Below are 22,259 nucleotides of genomic sequence, written 5' to 3'. Positions count from 1 at the left end.
GCTTCGAGGAATTCGAGAGGAGGAAAGACAGGATTTGAGACAAGTCTGTTCTGAGGCCCTGGCTAAGATTTTACAAGTTAATCCAGATGTGGTTTTTCACAAAATAGACAAAATTTACAGAGTGAACTCTTGGGTGGCCAGACAAAGACAATTACCTAGAGATGTAGTCATATATTTTACAGATAGAGAAATAAGAAATGATATCCTGCAAAAATCCTTTTACACTTCCGTACAAGTGGGGGGCTCACGAATTGGAATTTATAAAGAATTACCTCCTAAAATGCTGAAAGCTAGAAAAGAATTTGGTTTTCTCGTTAAGGAATTGCAAAATTTACAGATATCTTTCCGGTGGGACGCACCAGTTGGCATAATTTTCAGATACAAGGGAGAAAGATACCGTTTGAATACCGTGGAGAAGGCACAGCACTTCTACACTACTATTCTCAAGGAAAGAACACCATCTCCACGTACATCTACAGTTTTGGAGACTAAAGAGAGTGAAGAGAAGCAACCTCAACGAGAATTGCAAGAACAGTCTAAGCAGGAATTAGAAGAAGTGCAAGGTGCAGAAGGAGGTTTTCTGGATGAGCCCTTGCTGGAATCTTCTCCAATCTTGGACCCGGTTCGGATGATTGAAGTTAAGGATCAACGTATAACTCGAGCTCAAGCTAAGTTACTTAAACAAAAGCAACAACAACAACAGGAAAGACAAGACAAGGAGGCAGATAAGAGTACTGCACAAGAGATTGGAGCTATGGGAGGAGCGAGATCGAAGCTTTCGGATGACCTTCAATTATTTTGCTCTTTGCTCCAGAAAGAGGCTGATGATGCTTAAGTGTTTATCCTGGAATGTTAATGGGTTGAATTCAGCACAGAAAAGGAAGAAATTATTTACATATTTGAAACAATTTAATAATGATATAATTTGTTTACAAGAAACGCATATCACAACTCAAGATCAAAAATATTTGATAAACTCCAAACTAGGAACACATTTTATATCTTCAACTTCGCAAAAAAAGAATGGTGTGGTAATTTATGTAAATAAAAAGTTAACAGCTAAAGTTATAGAAACAGATGAAGATGGTAGGTTTGTAGCAATTGAATTGTCTACCGCAAATGGCCAAATTCTTCTGATTGGGATTTATGCTCCCAATCAACAACAGGACTATTTCTATAAGATGTTACATACTAAAATATTGCAATGGGATTACAGATCTATTTTAATTATGGGAGACTGGAATGGAGTAATCGATTCTAAATTAGATAAAAAGAGTTTGGCAAAGTCTAGAATCAGATTACCACAGACCTTTTTTGACATGAAAGAAGATATGGAACTAAAAGATGTTTGGAGAATACATAATCCAAAAGAACTGGACTATACTTTTTTTTCTGACAGACACAGATCCTTCTCTAGGATTGACTTTATTTTGTTGACAGATGATTTACTTGTTAAGACAAAAAGAACAAAGATTTTTCCAAGAACTTTGACTGACCATAGCCCAGTATGGATAGAAATTGAGATGGACAAGGTTGAGAGACGTTCTTGGAGATTAAATGAGAATTTGTTTAGATATGAAAAAAATATAACAGAACTTAAAAAGCATTTGAAAGAATTTTTTGAAATAAATTTGAATAAAGGTACCCCAATTGAAATTGTGTGGGATGCAAGTAAAGCCTATATGAGAGGGGTACTTATCTACATGAACTCTAAACATAGACTGTTCCGACAAAAGAAAAGATCTGAACTGGAAATAGAAATAAAGAATAAAGAACAGTTACTTATTAAAAATCCAACAGATGAAAGAATACGTAGTGCTATAAAACTTTTGAAAGACCAATTTCAAATGCTTATGGCGGAACAAGTTGCAACAAACTTACAATATGCGAAGCATAACACATTTTGTAACGCTAATAAACCGGGCAGATGGTTGGCTTACACATTGAAGAAAAAACAAAGTATACGGACTATTGATAGTATTGATATTGGAGGGAAAGAAATCTTTCAACAAAAATTAATTAAAGAAGCTTTTGTGGACTATTATACTAAATTATATGCTAAAGAGGAGGTGCAGAATGGACTTATAGAAAAATATTTAAACGATAAAAGAGTTACAAAAATTACTGATCAACAAAAGGAAAGAATGAATTATCCTATAACAGAGGAGGAGATAATAGTAGCAATTAAACAGTTAAAAACAGCCAAAGCTCCTGGCACGGATGGCTTGACTGCAGTGTATTATAAAACTTTGCAAGCTGAAATGGTGGAACAACTTAGAGATTTATTTTGCAATATTCAGCAAGGGGATAAAATACCCCCATCATGGACAACAGCTTACATATCTTTGATACCAAAAGAACAAATCGGTCCTAAAAAACCAGAGAACTATAGACCAATATCTCTTTTGAACACAGATTATAAAATTTTTGCGAAAGTACTAGCCAACAGGTTGATGCCAGTAATTCAGAAGGTGATTCATGATGATCAAGCGGAATTTATCGAGGGCAGATATATGAAGGACAATGTAAGGCAAGTAATAGATTTATTGGAATATCTTGAGAAGAATAAACAGATCCCTGCAGTGCTGGTCTTCTTGGATGCAGAGAAGGCCTTTGACAGAGTGGATTGGAATTTTCTATTAAAGACTTTGAAAAAGATGGACTTTGGGGATCAATTTATACAGGCGATTTCGGCAATTTATCAAGAGCAAAAGGCACAGATCATTATTAATGGAAGTCTGACAACAGAGTTTAAAATTGAAAAAGGAACAAGACAGGGATGTCCGTTGTCCCCACTTTTATTTATTTTAACACTAGAAGTCTTGCTAAATACAATACGGGACTCTAATATCTTGAAAGGTATAAAGATTAGGCAAGAGGATTACAGAATAAAGGCATTTGCAGATGATCTGGTTGTTACCCTATCACAACCAATGGAATCAATAATCTTGATGAAGGACATTATACAAGACTATGGTAAAGTTTCAGGTTTTAGATTGAATCCAAAAAAGACTAAAATGATAGCTAAAAACATGACACAAGATCGTAAACATGAGCTTGAAAGGAGGGCAGGTTTTGAGACTGTACCTAAGGTAAAATATCTAGGAGTTCAGGTTGCAGAATCAAATATGAAATTGTTTCAAAATAACTATGAGGCGTTGTGGCGAGAGGTGCAGAAAGATATGGAGACTTGGAAAAAACTGCAGCTGTCTCTACTTGGAAGAATAGCAGCAGTTAAGATGAATATTTTGCCAAGATTTCTTTTTTTGTTTCAAATGATTCCGGTGCTTAAAAGTGATAAACAATTGAAAGTTTGGCAATCTGGAGTGAATAAGTTTGTCTGGAACGAGAAGAAGCCGAGAGTGAAATTGAAAATTATGCAAGATGTTCCAGAAAGAGGAGGTCTTAAACTTCCAAACCTACAGCTATATTATGATGCAGCAGCTTTAACTTTAACAAGTGATTGGTTTGGAAGGAAAAAGACTGGAATATTGAATGCAGAAAGTTTTGATCTTGAATTTGGATGGCATGCTTACTTATTTTACGACGACAAAGTAGATAAAGTATTTAAAAGTCATATACTTAGAGATTCTTTGATGAGAGTTTGGAAGAAGCACCGACTCAAATGGGATTATAAAATACTGCTATGGCTGGATCTTGGTCATACTTTGTGGAATACAAATATAATGTCACTCGGGGGGGTTTTATATAAAGAGGTTCTTTTTACAGATGCGGGCAGATGGCAGCTGAAGACATTGCAGACACTGTTGGACGAAGGGATTAATTTAACTTGGCTACAATATAATCAATTACAATTGAGATGGAAAGAGGACCAAAAAACTGGTATTATGTTGCGTGAGGAAGAATTGGTTAGACATATAAGAGAGAAAGGTCCAATGCATATCAAAAGGCTTTATAATGTTTTGCTAGAAAGAGATTCAGAAACCGAATTAGTTAAAGACTGTATGATTAAGTGGGCACAGAATTTTGAAGAACCAGTGATGCTGGAAACATGGGAAAAAATTTGGGTTCAGAATGTTAAATTTACACAGTCGCAGAATCTGAGGGAAAATTTCTACAAAATGTTTTATAGATGGTATTTAGATCCCAAAAAGTTGTCATGTATGTACCCTAATGTTCAGCCAAAATGTTGGAGATGTGAATGTTTGGATGCTACGTATTATCATGTTTGGTGGACCTGTAGGAAAGTTAAGGCTTTTTGGATAAAAATTTGGTGGGTCATGCAGAATGTTTTGAAGAAAAAAATTCAATTTTCTCCACAACTGTTTTTATTGGGTATAGTTAAGGGTTTTACATTGGGTGAAACAAAATTGATATTGTATATGATAACAGCAGCAAGATTGTTGATAGGTAAATATTGGAAGAATGAAGCCTTGCCCACTATTGAGGAATGGACTTTGAAGATGGCTAGTTTTGCAGAGATGGCGAAGATTTCAGCATATTTAAAAGACTGTTCACAAGAGACTTATGAGTGGGAATGGAAAAGGTGGATAGAATACATTCAGAACAAATATCAAACTAGAAAGTATCAAATAGCTTTTATTTGAAAATAATGTATTGGAAATTTTTTAATGTAATGAGGTAAAGAGAAAAATTATACAGGGGAGGGAGGGGTTCAAGTTTATATATAAGTGTTATATTAGGGTTCTTTATGAGTATGAGTATATTATAGGGAAGTCTGGGGGGAGGGGACGGTTAGGGAGGGTTAGGGAGGTTGGGAAGTTTGGGGGGGGGGAAAGGGGTGAAAATGTAATTGTAAAACTTTTGCAATAAAAAAAAAAAGATACTAGGAAAGGTTCAACCTTTACTGGATAGCGGAGGCTTTTCTCCCACATTCAGCTTGATGGGGAATGTAAAATCTACTCTTCAGGGAGAGAAAAAAGACTTCTTTATCATGATAACTGGACAGGGAAAGATTAGCTTTAACTGAAGGCAAAGACAGGAGGTGCCGGAGTTTCTTTTTATCGTGGATTAATGAAGTTGGCAAAAGTTTCTGCATTTTTCATCTCTCTTCATTTATCACTCTGCATTCATCATTTGATCATCTGGATTTCTTATTCAGCCATATTTTCCTGATGAAAACTTGGGTTTCTAGCTATGCCTGAATTACTTTGTGAGTGGCAGCCACTCATATCACTGGAAACTTTGATCTCCCCCCTTCACATCTGTATCTTTTTCTCAATTCAGAAAAGCTAGTTCAATCCTCCTATCGTTCCAGTCAATAATGCAACATAGTGCCACCCGGAAATACCAGGAAAGATGGACAATTCTTTCTCTTTCCTCTTTCTCTTTCTATCCCTCCAACCTCCAGGGATGAGGGAGAAAGAATATGGTGGCTACAACCCTAACCTGTATGCAAAAACATCCACATACTTCAACTGACCTGCCCAGTGCAAAAGTGATCACTTAATGTGCAGGTTTTGGGGGAGACAGAAGCCTTCCATATATGATAATTGCACCTACAAATTGGGAGTTTTCCCACAAGAGACCTATGAAGCATGTCCATTTATTCTTTGCCTCAAATTCTGTTACACCTTCCTCTGTATCTCACTTCAGCCTTTTTCTTACTGTTCCATGTCCTCCTGCAAGACAATTAACTTGTCTCTGGTTGCTGTCTTCCCATCCTTCTCCAATCTTGAAGGGTTGCCACAGGTAGCTCTTATCTCTGCTATCAGGTACGTAAAACTGATCTGGTCACTATTCTTGTTTTCCACCTTTCTCGGAACATCCCCACTTTTCACTGTGTTCAAATTCGACTCATCTATCTTACTTCTTATAACAAGATTCCCCACAAAGAAAGAGGCAAGTAATTTGAAGAACAAAAGACAACGTATGAAGGGATGGGTGGATGTGATGGAAGAAAAAATGGTTTGCAAGAGTAGAAGGATGTGAAGAGGCTGAGTCAATGGGGTTGTAACTATAGCTAAACATTTACCTATGTTTCCTTTCCTTTTGTTCTTATATCACATCCTCATATTTTTTGGGCTTTTATGTATTCTGCATAATGTGTTAACCCCCATATGGAAATAGTTTGATGTGTGTACATGGAAATGTAAGCATCATCCACACAGAGCATAAGATTAGTATATTGTTAGTGAAAGAAATGTGGATTGTTTATTTCTGCTTGTATCTTTTTGGCTTTGTCAACATTCCACAATGATAGCTCTGAAGGGTAAGATCATACAGGCACCATGGCAATTGTAGCAGCACAATCCAAGTCCCATCTCCAGAAGTTGTAAATGCCTCCAGAAGTTGTAAATGCTCCAACACTGGAAGTTTTAAAGAAGAGATTAGATAACTATTTGTCTGAAGTGGTGTAGGGTTTCGTGCCTAAGCATGGAGTTGGACTAGAAGACCTCTAAGGTCCCTTCCAACTCTGTTATTCTATCTTCTATCTCTTTGTAGGTGTGTGCATCTTGTCTGGTTTTGCCCTCCCTATGGATTGATATGTAATACTCATACCTAATTCCTAATCTGTGGTCTCTGGCCAAGACCACAGCTGATGGAAAGTTATTACTAAAAATGCTTATAGATAATCTTTGATAATTAGTTTAACAACCATTCAAAGTTAAGATAGTGCTGAAAAAACTGACTTATAACCAGTCCTTGCACTTACAACCAGTGCAGCATCCCCACAGTCATGTGATCAAAAGAGAACAGGATCTTTCACGTCTGTCCCTGCTTCTAAAGGCATTTAGCATAAATTATGAAAATACCACTCCATCTAATAACATGACATTTTTCTCTCACGTAGCATTTTATACTTGAACTGGTTACTTCACACATTATGCTGAAAGTTACAAGAATCCCAAGTGAGAAAAATCAACATGTCCTTCTATAGAACAGACCTGCGCATGCGCCAAGATGGCAGCTCTCGCCTAATCTCCATCTGATGATGGGGCGGCTTTGAGTTGTTTGGAGGTCCACCGGGGCTGATTTAACTCACTTCAGCCCCAGCACCAACTAGGGGAGCCTTTTCCCAGCTCAACGAGGTTTCTCTCACCCTCTGGATCATCGAAGCTGGGCAGAAATTGGCATGTGAAGGCACCATGGGAGGCTAACTCTAGCAGTTCCGTTAATGGCAGTTTTTTTTTTAATTTTAAATTTATATACCGCCCTTCTCCCTGAGGACTCAGGGCGGTGTACAGCCAGAATTAAAAAACACAAAATACAAATTATTAAAAAACAATTAAAATATATATAAATTTGGCCCAAAATTAAAAATACAAACCAATTAAAACATTTAAAATTTCTTCTTAAGCCAGCCTGGCTTGCTGGAAAAAGTGCGTTTTAAGGGCATGGCGGAAGGCACTAAGGTCTTGGATTCTCCTTATCTCTGGGGGCAACTGATTCCAGAGGGTAGGTGCCCCCACAGAGAAGGCCCTCCCCCTGGGGGTCACCAGCCTACATTGATTGGCTGATGGCACCCTGAGGAGGCCCTCTCTGTGGGAGCGCACGGGACGATGGGAGGTCGTCGGTAGCAGCAGGCGGTCTCGAAGATAGCTAGGCCCGATGCCATGGAGCGCTTTAAAGGTGACAACCAGCACCTTGAAGCGCACCCGGAAGACCACTGGGAGCCAGTGAAGCTCACGCAGGAGCAGTGTTACATGGGAGCGCCATGCTGCTCCCGTCACTACCCGTGCTGCTGCATTCTGGACCAGTTGGAGCCTCCGGGTGCTCTTCAAGGGGAGCCCCATGTAGAGAGCGTTGCAGTAGTCAAGGCGAGAAGTGACGAGGGCATGAGTGACTGTGCACAGGAAATCCCGATCAAGAAAGGGCCGCAACTGGCGAATCAGGCGAACCTGACAAAAGGTCCCCCTGGTTACAGCTGTCAGATGTTCCTCCAAGGACAGCTGCATATCCAGGAGGACTCCCAGATTGCGAGCCCTTTCTGTGGGGGCCAAAGACTCGCCCCCAATAGTCAGTGATGGAGTCAACTGACTATATCGGGATGCCGGGAGCCACAGCCACTCAGTCTTGGAAGGGTTGAGCTTGAGCCTGTTCCTCCCCATCCAGATCCGCACAGCCTCCAGGCACTGGGACATCACTTCAAGGGCATCATTGAGGTGGCCTGGGGTGGAGATGTACAGCTGGGTGTCATCAGCGTACTGGTGGTATCTCACCCCGAAGCCACGGATGATCTCGCCCAGTGGCTTTACATAAATGTTGAACAGAAGGGGCGAGAGGACCGATCCCTGCGGCACTCCACAGATGAGAGGCCTCGAGGTCGACCTCTGCCCCCCTGCCAACACAAACTGCGACTGGTTGGAGAGAAAGGAGGAGAACCACCGCAACACGGTGCCTCCCACCCCCAACTCTTCCAGCCAGTGCAGCATGATACCATGGTCGATGGTATCAAAAGCCGCTGAGAGATCTAACAGGACCAGAACAGAGGAGCAACCCCTGTCCCGAGCCCTCCAGAGATCATCAACCAGTTACATCAGTTCCTCCATTCTTAAAGCAACGGCAGTTAGAACGACAATGGCGGTGGGCGGCGGTGACAAACGGCACCATGGCAGTCCCTGTCGAGCCCTGGACACCCTGGGGGCTCCAAATTGGTTTGGGGACATGCTGGGAAACCTGAAGCTGCCCTCATTGATGATAACTGCTGGGGCGGTAATGACTGCCTCTTCGAGAGGCCTGAGCTAAGGCCAGTGACAGCTTGCAATGTCATCAGAGGGAATCTAAAAACTATTAACCCCTGGAGTGCCTTGAGTGCCCTGAATCACGCAAGGTGTTTAGACCCTTGCTGGAATTGGGAGACATCATTATAATCTAAAGTCTGGAACCTGGCAATATATGCAGAGGACTATCCAATATGCCGAGAGTAGGAGAGGCCAGAGGTTGACATAAGACTATCTACCTGGTCACCTTGGGAGGCCTCCCCCACCTTTCTCAATTCTCTGCCTCAGCCAGTCCCTAACCCAGCCACCTCCAGCTTATACATTACCACCTTGATTTTGACATTAACCTAGCTGCCTCCAGACTATACTTTCTCCACCTAGACTACCTTCCCTCTTTATATACATCTACCCCCCCCCCCCCCATGGAGCTATTATCATTCTACCTTCACTGTTTGGCTTTATTTCCAACTGAGCCACCCTCTTGTCATACATTGTCTGGGCAGCTACTAATGTGGATGCTGAGGGAGTTTCGAATTACTGACATCATTTGAGCAGATGGAACAACAAATTTATTACGACCATCTCCATCAGAATGAGCTGCCGTGAGAGGATGACTAGATTTTTATCCTCTGTCCATCCTGAGATAGCACTAAACTCCTTCCCCCTGCCGTGAGAGGGCAAGGGAGACCAGTTTCTTACCCACACTGAATTTATTACTCATCTGCCCCAAGACTCTTACATCAGACTGTTGGACACACCAAATGCTATACCCATCTGACTTACTAGATGTATTTGGCGACCCAATTCTTGGCATTGCGAGACTCCCCCCTCTCGCAAATTGGCCTTCCACATTATCGAGGGCCTACCTTGATGACGGATTTTGGAATCCCGAGAGGTGGCACATGCTAAGAGGGGATTAAGGGCTTTTTGATCTAATTTTCTAACCAAAATTTTAATGGCTTCTGAAAGGGGGGTGGGTATAAACAGGGTGGATCATGTGGATTTGGGGGGCAATTCACAGAGGGAGGGTTTAGTAAATAATTTTCCAAAAGTGAAGCCAAAGTCAATACAAAATTACATCATAGGAAACTCGGAAGTGGGAATAGACAGGCTTAATACTGGCATGGAAATGGGCTGTTCCATCAAGGTTATGGTTGGGAGGGGCAGATATGGTGGGAGCAGGAGCAGGTCCGCGGCTAACAAAGCCCCCCTCATTTGTGACCTAATTCAGGAGGGGAAAGCGGACCTGGCAGGTATTACAGAGACCTGGTTGGGCAATGAAGGGGGGTCCCCCTCATAGAAATGTGCCCACCAGCTTTCCACGCTTTCCATCAGCCAAGGACTCGGGGCAGGTGTGGAGGTGTGGCAGTCATTATAAAGGAAGGTCTTGACCCTAGGGAAGTCACTGTCCCTCAGACAATCGGATGTGAGTCCCTCCTCGTGAAGTGGGGTTATGGGTTACAGATGGGCCTGTTGATTGCGTAACTGGCTCCCTGCCACATATCAGCAGCCCTGCCTGAGCTCCTCAATGTAATAGCCGAGGTGGCAGTTGGGACTCCTAAGTTACTGGTTATGGGAGATTTCAACCTGCCATCCATCGGTGAAACGTCTGAAGGGGCTCGGGAGTTTATGGCTTCCATGACGGCCATGGACCTGACCCAATTAGTTCATGGCCCTACTCACACGGGGGGGACATACTCTGGATTTGATCTTTATCTCTGACCAGTGGCTGAATGGTCTAGATATAGGGAATATAGTCATCGAACCCTTGTCATGGTCAGCCTGGGAAGACCCTCTGCAAGGACGAGCTGAGGATTTTGCACAATATCTGCATGATAAAATCGCTCAGATTCAGGAAGGCTTGGACTCTAACTGGGTTAATTCGGATGAAATGACGAGGGCAGATCTTGAGGACATTATCTGGGATGAGTTTGATAGTGTGACTTCTGAGGACGTGGACAGGTTACTGGGGAAGCTGAATGCGACCACATGTTTAATGGACCCTTCCTGGCTAGTGCTGTCTACCCGGGAGGTTACACGTAGCTGGCTCCAGAGAATTATTAATGCTTCCCTGAGCAAGGGATTCTTACCTCCCGCCTTGAAAGAGGCGGTGGTGAGACCCCTCCTTAAGAAGCTCTCTCTGGATCCGGCTGTTTTAGCAAACTACTGTCCAGTCTCCAACCTTCGCTTTTTAATGAAGGTTGTCGAAAGTGTGGTGGCATGACAGCTTCCACAGTACCTGGATGAAGCTGTCTATCTAGACTCGTTCCAGTCCGGCTTCAGGCCTGGATACAGCACAGAAACAGCATTGGTCGCGTTGGTTGATGATCTCTGGAGGGCTCAGGATAAGGGATGTTCTTCTATCATGGTCCTATTAGATCTCTCAGCGGCTTTTGACACCATTGATCATGGTATCATACTGCACCGGTTGGGGGGGCTGGGAGTGGGAGGCACCGTATTACGGTGGTTCTCATCCTACCTCTCTGACAGGTCACAGTCAGTTTTGATAGGTGGACAGAGATCGACCTCGAGGCCCCTTACTTGCGGGGTGCCACAGGGGTCGGTCCTCTCGCCTCTCCTGTTCAACATTTCTGTGAAGCCGTTGGGGGAGATCATCCGTGGTTTTGGGGTGCAATGTCATATGTACGCTGATGACACTCAGCTGTACATCTCCACCACAAACCACCCCAATGATGCCCTTGAAGTGATGTCCCGGTGCCTTGAGGCTGTACGGGTCTGGATGGGGAGAAACAGACTTTGACTCAACCCTTCCAAGACTGAGTGGCTGTGGCTGCCGGCATCCTGGTACAGCCAGTTAGTCCCATCACTAACTATTGGGGATGAGTCATTGACCCCCGCAGAGAAAGCTTGCAATTTAGGCATCCTCCTGGATGCATGATTGTCTTTAGAAGATCATATAACAGCCGTGGCCAGAGGAGCTTTCTATCAGGTTCATCTGATTCGCCAATTGTGTCCCTTTCTAGACCAGGACACCTTACGCACAGTCACTCAAGCCCTCGTCATTTCCCGATTGGACTACTGCTATGCTCTCGACATGGGGCTCCCCTTGAAGTGCACCCAGAAGCTCCAACTCGTCCAGAATGTGGCCGCACGAGTAATTATGGGAGCAACATGGCACTCACATGTAACACCTCTTCTACGCGAGCTGCACTGGTTTCCGGTGGCCTTCCGAGTGCGCTTCAAGGTGTTGGTTCTTACCTTTAAAGTGCTCCATGGCTTAGGACCTGAGTACTTACGAGACCACCTACTGCAACCGATATCCTCCCACCAACCAATACGCTCTCACAGAGTAGGCCTACTCATAGTACCATCATTAAAACAATGTCGTCTAGTACTTCCAAGAGAGAGAGCCTTCTCTGTGGGGCACCTACTCTTTGGAACAGAATACCCCCCAGAATACGAATAATCCCAGATCTTCGCACTTTCCGACGTGCCCTGAAGACCTTTCTGTTTCAACAAGCAGGGCTAACATAAACACCTAAATTCTATGCCAAGGTCTTAGCAGATACACCAAGTTGACTCAATTTATTATTTACTGTTTATAAATATATATATATATATATTATATGTATATGAAATCTTAATCTGTTCACCGCCCTGAGTCCTTTGGGAGAAGGGCAGTATAGAAATTCAATAAATAAATAAATAAATAAATGTTATAACAAAGTGATAGGATTAAGTGAACTGTCTTCAAAATTTAATATTGAAAGAAAAAATTAAGACTGAATCTGCTGCGTAGTGGAAACTTACTGAGTGGAGAAACAAGCCTGTCAAAGAAGCTACAATGGATTCTCAATTCTCAAGATGAAGTTTAATATGTGCAGGTGAGCTGTGACACAGTTTTGCATATTAACCCGCTAAGGCAATTTCCTTTTCCAGACACAGTAAGAATATGGGAAAAACATTTTAGGAGCCAAAATTGACTTTTGTCATTCTATATGTAAGAGAGTTGCAACAGGATAAAGAAACCAGTGCTTGCTTTCATTGTGAGGCCAGAGAGACACAAACACAGACACACGCTCACACACACACAGTTCAACAGTTAGCCATTTATCAGATTCCAGCTGCACACTGGGTGAAAATTCAAGTAGAGGACAATTCATAGAATTATTGATTCATACTTTTATTGAGCACAGAGGTTGGAGCCAACCTGCCATCAAGATAGCTTAGGAGCCATCAGTTAAGAGACTTTGCAGCACCGGGCTGTAGTCCAGTCCATATTGCCACATTGGCAGTGACAAACTGAGTTGTAACGAATATCCCAAGATCCACAAGCCATTCCACAGGCACATGAAGTGGGTATGAAACCTAGGAAGGAAGAAAGAAAAGAAAGATAGAAAAGATGAAGGTTGTACAGATTTAGTGTTTTACATCAGTTGAGTGTTTGGAACAATTGTGATATACATGGCAAGCTAAGCAGATTCCTTCAGCAGTTGGCTTAGTTTGCATTTCATACCCATACATACACAAGACAGGCAGACGTCAGAGAAAGGGATTTGATAGAGGAGTTTTTTTTCCCCACCTAATCCTCTTCTCTTAGCTCCTGATCTTCTCCCACAAGTTATTAGTTCTCACCTGATGGACAACTGGCAGTGGCACCTCCAGCTTTCACATCTTGGCAAGCCATCTTGGGTCTTGGTATATATGAAGGCACTGGGAAATGAAACCAGTAGTTATTATTAACACATACATCCTTATTCAAACAGGATTCTTTATTTTTGCTTTGCAATCATTTGTCTCACTGGCTTTTGCTTTGCTTTTGTCTTTTTGCTTTCATTCTCAAGAAAACAAAGATATATTCTTCATATTCATGTACAGGAAAAAATTACCCATAACGTCGACTTAAAATTACAGAATGAAGCAAAATATTCTAACATTGGACATATTGAAGGACATTTTTGGATAAGTTAATTTTAAGTGTCAACAGACAATCTGCCTATATGAGTGCACTGTGTCTAAAATAAGTTATGGAAAGGTAATCTTAAAAACTAATAATAAAAATTATTATTAAATATAGAGGCCCATGAATTGAATTTTGGATAGTAGGCTTTTTTGTGGAAAAAGTGGCTGCACACCTTCCAGATGGAAGAGGCTGGTCCCTCAAAAAATCAGCAAAACCAATTGGAACCACCCAGGTGCCAACAGAGAACAGACTGTTGCAGGCTGCCTCTCCCGTGCACAGCAAAACACTCTATGTTGCCTCCAGAAAGCATCTGAGGATAGGAGAGGAGGAAAAGCACCACATTTAGAGCAGTGTGTAAATCGATCGTCTGGCTATCTCAACTACAGATGGACAATGGAGATGTAGGCCGTGGCTTGCTCTGGAAATGGTTAGTGAACCATTCTGATAGCAGGTCAAGGATGCATTGTACATTTGCTCTTTGACACCCTGCATTTAACTGTTTCAGATTTCACTTTTTTAAAGTCAGCCTGTGCTCCTACCTAAAATGAAAGAAAATCATTAACCACATGAGCAAATCCAATATACCTATAACAATACTTTCCCTCCCTTTTTATTATTTGCTCTGGGTTAAACAGGAGATCTGAAGTGTATGTCCCATATCTAAGGCAGGTGATGTGTACAATAAATCTATGTTCAGAAATATACTGTTTGCTCTAGTGATTAAGTCATGGAACCAAGTGATCGGAGAAACATCTCCTCCCAATTTCATCCACCAGTCTCACATGGGCAGGCAGAGAAGGCATGTTGTGAATCCTTTTTCATTAAAGAACCTTGACTGGTGAGGTCCAGGAAGAGAGGCCTCTCTGCTGTTGTCCCCACACCACAAACCAGCTTATCCCCAGAGGTGAGGCAAATCCCCACTCTCAAGGCCTTCCGGAAGAAGATTAAGACCCGCCTCTGCCAACGTATCTGCAGGTCCAAGAGTGCTATGCAACCCTGGGGGTGGTTGGGGGGTTGAAGGTGCTCACTCTGCCTTTTTTACTTTGTAATTGTCCCTTTCAAATTAGCTTTAAGCTACTTTTTAACTTGTTTTACGTATATCTTTTATACCATTATACTGTTTATTCTGTAAACTGGTGAGAGACATACAAGTGTGATGAGGAGTATAGAAATTTTATAAATAAAGGTAGAAATCAGGAAACTGAGAGTTTCAATCCTGCCTTAATATAGAAGCCAATTGGGTGACTCTGGACCAGTCACTCTCTCAGCCAACTTAAGCCACAGGGTTGTGGTTGTTGTGAGGAAAATAGGAGGAGGAAGGAGTATTAGGTATGTTTATTATTTATTATTATTCATTAAATTTTTATACCGCCCTTCTCCCAAAGGACTCCGGGCGGTGAATAGCCAAGATTAAAATACATACAATATGAAAATTAAAATAATTTAAAACATAATTAAATCAATTTGGCTTCCCCAATTTAAAACCCCTTACCCATAAAATTAACCAGTTAAAAATTTTAAGCCACCTTGTGTTATTTAAAATTATTAATAAAGGAGGAATATAAATAAATAACAAAATAAAAAATAAAAAGCTAAATACCTGTGGAAGGAATTATTTGCTTAATCTTCGATTCAATCACGCTATCAATTGCACATGTCTGAGTATTTGCATATTTTTCGAAAAGCAACACAGTAAAAAGTAGGAATATGAAGAGCTTCTTCATCTTAGTGATGCAGAACTTCCTGCAGAGAAAGAAATGTAGTAATTTCCTCCAACATGGTATTTTAGAGCCCCTTTATTTCTATATCTTTCTTTCTTCCCCAGGCCTACTCACTTTACCCAACATTCAGAGAAAAAGAAATCTCTGCATGTCTACATATATTAGCAATAGCACTTAGACTTACATACCGCTTCACAGTGCTTTATAGCCCTCTCTAAGTGGTTTAGATATTAGAAAGTAATATGTATGTTTGTAAGTATAAATGGATTAAACAAAAAAAAAAATCAGTGCTACAACCCACATTTGGTTGTAAATCAATTATTTCCCTGGGAGTGGAACTCGCTTCCTTTGTCAACTGGAGAACATCAGGATATCCATCTGTTGTCATCTCCAGGAGGCAGCGCTAGGTTTTAGGTTCCCCCCCACCTTTGGGGCATTATAAGGGGTGTCAGGGAGTAGGAAAGCTCTGGAAGGCAAATTCTTTGCCGTTGCCCAATTAAACCCATAACCCTCTCCATCATCCCTGCCAGAGTCTGCAATTAAGGAAAATATTAATTAAATGCAATATGGAAAAAATTACTAAAGTATTAATGAATTCACCAATGAAAAAAGATCTGAGATAAGGATCTCTTAAGTAGCTTTATCCAAGCTACTTGAACAATCATATCATTGTCATATAAATTCTTGCAGGTTCATCTCTCATTCTTCAATTTAATAAGATGTAGGCAATTGCAACTAGGAAGAATGTTGACTATTATAGACTCAGTGATGGAATTTAGAACCATCAATGTTTTCCTGACACAGTATTGCTTCCAGTATCTGATGAAAACTTTGAAAATTCTTCCATATTGACTTCTCTGAACTTTTAGTTCACCAAAATGTAGCTATGCTGGATTCTTTTAAAGATGCTGCAGTTGAAATTTTAATGCCTTCACTTGTTTTTGCAATTATTACTGTATTTTAATATTCTGTTGCTATAAACCAGCCAGAAAATACTGCTCTTAGGTAGGCTACAAATATGATAATATAACATGTTTAACCACTAGATTCCTACAAAGAAAAATTAAAATGATTTCTCTAGTCATGATCAATATGAATCTGTAGCAAAGTCCAAATAACCCATGACAGGTATTTCACCTTTAAGTCAAAGGTTCTACTGAGTTTTTAACTGGCAATAACAGCATTTCATCCATTTATTTACTCAAATTAATCTTCTATGAAGAAAAGTCAAATCAACAAACAAGCAATCTGTAACCTGACAATGCAATCAGAAGCCCCTTGGTTTTTCTGTGGGATAGATTCTCAGATAAACATACAGGACTGCAGATATTCTATGGACTTAGTAGAGTTCTTATCCTCTCCTTCCCTTGCCAAAAGAAGACCAAACTTACCTTTAACAACAAGGTTTTTTTCCCCCAAATGTTCTTTGTCCCGAACAAATTACCCACCTATAAATACCATAGAGTTGCCCACTCTTTTGCACCTGATTGGCCTAAATGTTTCAAGAGTGGGTTCCCTCCTCCCCTTTCTTATTTGACATACCTTACTTGTCTGCAGCAGGATCATTATTTTTAAGTATTCACAGGAACTTGGGCAATGTTGTGGTTTGCTCAATATTAAGCCATAGAAGAGGAACTAGCAACCAAGAGTTTTCCTAAGAAAAATCTGGTGTAAATCTGTCTTCAAAATATGTTACCTCCAGTAACTAATCTAATCAAAATAGCCTTGGTGAGAATAGGACATCGCCTGTAAGTTTAATAATTTTATCCATTTGAAAATGAAAGCTTTATTTCTCTGGTTAGACTTGAAAATAATGATACAGAATAATGATCCAGTAGTTGCCAGTAGTTATCAGAGAGTCTTTATTGGCTTTCAGGGACTCAGCTCCACAAATCTCTGGTTGTGAGACCCTGTTTCTGAAGTTGGGCTCATGGGATCAGATGGGATTGATGCTATTATACTGGCCTCCCTTCTGTGCAGCAACCTCCCTGCCTGAGGGCTGGCAGTAGAGTTCCCTGAATGAGGCCTCAGAAGGAGCCAGGAGTTATGGTTTTCCCCACTGACTTTGCTGGTCGCAAATGGCAATCCCAGGATCCCCACATGTGGCAATCATCATAAATATATGCCGGTTGCCGAGCTCCTAAATGCTGATCATGTGTCCACAGGGATGCTCCAGCTGTTCTAAGTGCAAGGACTGATCATAGGCCCATTTTTTCAGTGCCGTTGTAACTTCAAATAGTTGTTAAATGAATGGTTGTAAGTTGAGGACTACCTGTATTGTTATTTTCAAGTCTAACCAAACAAACAGAGCTTTCATTTCCAAATGCGTAAAATTGTTCATCTTAGAGGAAATGTCCTAATCTTGCCAAGGCTATCCTGATGAGATTAGTCACTGGAGTTAACATATTCTTGGAAACAGATTTGGATCAGATTTGTCTTAGGTAAATTCACTGACTTTTGCTACTTCCTGCTCTGTCTCTCAAAATTGACCAAATTAGGAAATCTCTTGAGTTCCTGAGAAAAATGAAAAATGATAATCCTACTGCAGACAAGAATGGTATGTGAAGTGTGAAAGGAGGGGAGAAAGGAACCCACTCTTGAAACATTAAGGACAATGATTTGAGCCTCTTACTCTTCTTGGGTAAAGCCACTAATCAAACTCGAGTGATGATTTCCTCATTTGGTCAATTTTGAGCGACAGAGCAGGAAGTAGCAAGAGTCAAAGAATTTATCTAAGACAAATCTGATCCAAATCTGTTTCCAAGAATCTGTTTTCAAGGAACTCATAACAAATTAGCAACTCCCTCTTTTAATTCTGTGTCTCTCTCCATCTAGCCCACCCCTTCTTTATTTTACAATGGAAAAGTGTGGTTTTTCTAAAGGAGAAAAACCTTTTGATAAGACATAAGACACTGTTGAACTCTGATGAAAAATTAATTACCGTATTTTTCGCTCCATAAGACGCGCCAGATCATAAGACGCACCTAGCTTTTGGGAAGGAAAACAAGAAAACAAAACTTAGATTTCTTTCGGCCATGAAAATCTTGCATGGCTTTGTCTAAACCTTTTATGAGGTATCTTCAGTTGCCTCTTGTAACATGCTGTTATACAGAATAACAGAGCTGGAAGGGACCTTGGAGGTCTTCTAGTCCAACCCAGGGATCGGCAAACTTAAACACTCAAAGAGCCACTTGGACCTGTTTCCCATAGAAAAAAAACACACTAGAGCCACAAAACCTGGGTGGGCGTGGCCAACTCGATGTCACTCACTCACCCAGTCACATGACCCCTCCAGCCACGCCTACCCAGCCACAAAACCATTCTGTCTCTCTCCCCCTCTTCCTATCTCCCCCTCTCTCCCCCCATGTCTCTCTCCCTCTGTATCTCTCCCTCTCTTCCCCTCACCCCTCTCTATATATCACTCTGTATGTGTCTCTATGTCTCTCTCTCTCCCCCCATCTCTCGCTCTCTCTGTGTCTCTCCCCCTCCTTTCGGGTGACTGTCTTCTTCCTCCCCCTCCTCTGGCCATCGCCTTACTGTTTCATCCCTCACCCCCAGCAGCTTTTCGGCTGAGTGCGGAGGGTGCGAACTCCAGCCTGAAGCGGCAGGAAGCAAAGGCTGCCTTACGTGCAAATGTGGCACAAAGGTAGGTACAGGGCAGCTTCTCTCCTGCACTCTCCTCCTCCTCCCACTCTTGTGATGCCCTGGCCGGCTGTGGCTGAGCCGGGAGATGAGCACACATGGGAAGACCCTCCTTAAGCAAGCCACTGTTCACCCTGCGCGCACCTTTCCTGAGCTTCGGCACTCGCTTGAGGAGGGCCTCCTCCAACTACTAATATACAACAGTGATCCAATAACTGAACGATAAAGTGTTTGATCCTCGAACTCAGGACTTGGTTCATGTGCCAAGTTGTGAAAATCTGTTTGCATGGGTATGCGTACTGTATTAGCATCTTTCATGTTGCAATGATGCAAAATTTGTTCAAATTTATCCTCTTGTGAAAGACTAAACCCCTTCTGTGTTTTGTCAATCTGAACACCTAAATAAGTGTTAACATAACCTAAAGATTTCAATGTGAAATATCTCTGCAAAGCTTTAGAAAAATTCTCACTCATCTGCTTATTTGGACCAATATAAACAATATCATCAACATAAACAAGAACTATCTCATACATATTATCAGATCTTTTTGTAAACACGCATTCATCAGTTTCGGACTTAATAAAGCCCATTGAATTTAGTTTGTCAGAAAGACATAAGTAATGTTAAGGATATTGTTGTTGTGTTACCAACCAGCAGAGTGTAGAGCACAGAGAAACGTTGCTGAGAGCAATGAATAAGAAATATGCAAACTGGTTTATCAAAAGTTTACTTTATAGTGGAAAAACAATCTCATAGTCTTTAAACAAATCCATGTCTTTGCCAGTTAAATCAGTCCAGTGATACAGATATCTTCTTACCACAAAAACAGTAGTTGGTTAGAATAACAAACGCACTCTGGTTCACAAACCACGATGGTAACAGATCCATCCAACGATGATAGCACAATGGTTAGCAACTCCACACACAATGGTAGCTTATCATCAACAGAATACTTTACAATACCTTTCTTAAATACGTTCACTAGTGATTATCTAATTACAGCATGACTCAGCATTACAATGAATCAGCAGTAAAACTTTAAAGTCACACAATACATATTCATATTAAAGTCACAGAACACATATATTGCCTGGACAACTTGTTAGGCTCAAACCATATCCTAACAAGTACCACATTAAACCAGACTGTTTCAGACCATAAAGACTTTTGTGTAGAAACCAGGTATCCCCTTCTTGTCAGAACCCTGGAGGACCTTTTACATAGATCTCCTCATCTAGGTCAGCATGTAGATAAGCCGTGTCAACATCAAACTGGAAAGCTTCTAAACCAAGAATAGTGGCGGTGGCTAAAGCAATTTTTACACTTTCAGTCCGGACTGTCGGTGAGTAGGTATTTGTGTAGTCCTCAGGATAACGTTGAGCGAAACCCTGAGCTACAAGTCTGGCTTTGTACGATGACTCACCATTTGGCTTCTTTTTGATTCTATAGACCCATCGAGTGCCAATGACTTTTTTGTTTGCTGGAGGTTTTGCAGGCGTAAACACCTTAAGTTTCTTTAGACTGTCCATTTCAGCCTGCATTGCCTCATACCACTTCTCTTGCTCTGAGTCAGGAAGATGCTTGATTTGTGTGAACTTATCAGGAGGAAGTGTAACAGTACAAATCAAAGGCAAGGGTGCTTTTGTCAGTTGCCACGAATATCGCTATGGAGGGATCCCCTTTGTGGTCCTCTTGGAACGCCTCGGAACAACCGTCCATTCTTCTTCCGTTTCGTCCTCGTCTTCACCATCGTCGCTAGCGTCAGCATCGGCGGCTTGCGAAGACAGAACATCAGGTTGAGAAGAACTAGTGGCTGGAACATTTGCCTGTGAATCTTGGTCATCAGACTGCGAGACATCAGCAAAATCATCTCTAGGGAAATAAACTCCAGGATCATTGGAATGAATCCTGGACCAGTCAGCATCTTCCTCAAAATTAGCAGATTGGGAAATCACTATTACATGTTTGGAGTCAATAAATTTGCTCCATTTTGAATTATCTTCAATACCCATAAATCTCATCCTCTTTGCTGCTGGACCTCCTTTCCTTCTTTGAGCTAAGGGAATGTTCACCATAGCATATGAACCAAAAATATGGAGGTTTTTGAGATCGGGCTTGTACCCATACAACATGAAGAAAGGAGTCTGATTTATTACACTACTCCAAGTACGGTTGACAATCTAATTTGCATATTTAATAGCTTCACTCCAGTATAAACAAGAGCGGCAAAGTCTTTAAAGATCTGAAAGATCTCAGATTTTTCTTTCATAGGATATACATATCCATATCTAGAGTAATTATCAACTATTGTTAGAAAATATTTCTTACCACCAACTGTTGGCTGTAAAGGACCTACTATGTCAGTGTGTATCAAATCAAAAATGCGTGTTGACAGGCGTGAAGCGCGTTTTGGAATGGCTGCTACTTTGGATTTGGCTTTTTTGCAGACAGCACAATCCAAAAACACCTTACACCCCTTTAGATCCAAACCTCTCACAAACTCTGGCATCTTCCTAAGAACACGGAAACTGGCATGCCCCAATCTTCTATGCCACTTATGGATACACCTGTAATGCAAAGGTTTACCAGTTAGTGAATTTTCAACATTAACAGTTTTGTCAGGAACCTCAGGCTTGCTCTGAGCAACCTGTTTCCTAATTTTCTTTTTGTTGGCTTTAGGAGCCTTTGGAGCAGCAACAGGATCTCTCTCTGGAACATCTCTCTCTGGACCTGTGCTTTCCTCTTTTGGAGTCTGTATACTTGCCTTTGCTTGAGCAATAGTTGAGCAATAGCCAAGGAAATCAAAATAAATCAAACCATCCTCTGCTGCCATTGTCGAAGCGTGAATCAGCCTTGTTCCCCCCCTGGGAAACTGTAATTAATTAGAGGTGAATGGATCTTGTTTTCCATGCTGTATACTTTAAAAGAAAGAAAACCTGAATGCATTCTAAAAAACATTTCTCCAACCAGCCAGCCCACCGGCGCTGGGCAATGCTGCACAGGGCATTGAATGGCTGTCTAGGGTGGTGACGTGAGACACTCCCGGTAGGCCTGCTTTTAATGAAACTCTATCAGCTTTTTAGTTTCTTTCTCCCATATATTTCTTTCTCCCACATATTTCCCCTGTGAAATAATTTAAACAATTTAAACAATTCTGAAAATAGAAGATAGCAAAGAAGTGGGAGTGGAAGATAAGCCACTGTTTGAAAAGGAGATTGGTTTTTACCTCCATGGTGCCTCAGCTGAGACCATCATTAAGGCCTACTTTAACTACGATTGCCAAGGGAGGATAAATTGTTGCGATATTTAATTTCACTGAGAGATAC

The 22,259-nt window shown here is 41.3% G+C and overlaps 1 protein-coding gene across 1 annotated transcript; it reads right to left on the bottom strand.

Annotated features, from left to right (window-relative positions):
* Positions 1–12,768: 12,768 nt before the first annotated feature.
* On the bottom strand, positions 12,769–16,724 carry LOC148115435 (resistin-like). The gene is made up of 4 exons (XM_087885063.1): positions 16,682–16,724; positions 15,170–15,312; positions 13,242–13,319; positions 12,769–12,974 (listed from the first exon to the last, which is right to left on the bottom strand). Exons 2-4 carry the CDS (start codon positions 15,291–15,293, stop codon positions 12,847–12,849), a joined length of 330 nt encoding a protein of 109 aa, XP_087741189.1. The 5' UTR covers positions 15,294–15,312; positions 16,682–16,724; the 3' UTR covers positions 12,769–12,846.
* Between the last annotated feature and the right edge of the window lie 5,535 nt (positions 16,725–22,259).

The sequence above is a fragment of the Pantherophis guttatus genome, chromosome 2 (assembly GCF_059756535.1).
Source record: "Pantherophis guttatus breed Tessera chromosome 2, ASM5975653v1, whole genome shotgun sequence".
Taxonomy (NCBI): domain Eukaryota; kingdom Metazoa; phylum Chordata; class Lepidosauria; order Squamata; family Colubridae; genus Pantherophis; species Pantherophis guttatus.
This window is presented reverse-complemented; position numbering and strand designations above follow the sequence as displayed.

Excerpts from the sequence above, each read along its gene's own strand:
- LOC148115435 (XM_087885063.1), bottom strand. The coding sequence starts at position 15,293 with ATGAAGAAGCTCTTCATATTCCTACTTTTTACTGTGTTGCTTTTCGAA. Across the intron at positions 13,320-15,169 it reads GCAAATAATTCCTTCCACAG|TGCCTTCATATATACCAAGA; the intron begins GTATTTAGCTTT and ends TTCATTTCCCAG. Across the intron at positions 12,975-13,241 it reads CACTGCCAGTTGTCCATCAG|GTTTCATACCCACTTCATGT; the intron begins GTGAGAACTAAT and ends CTTCCTTCCTAG.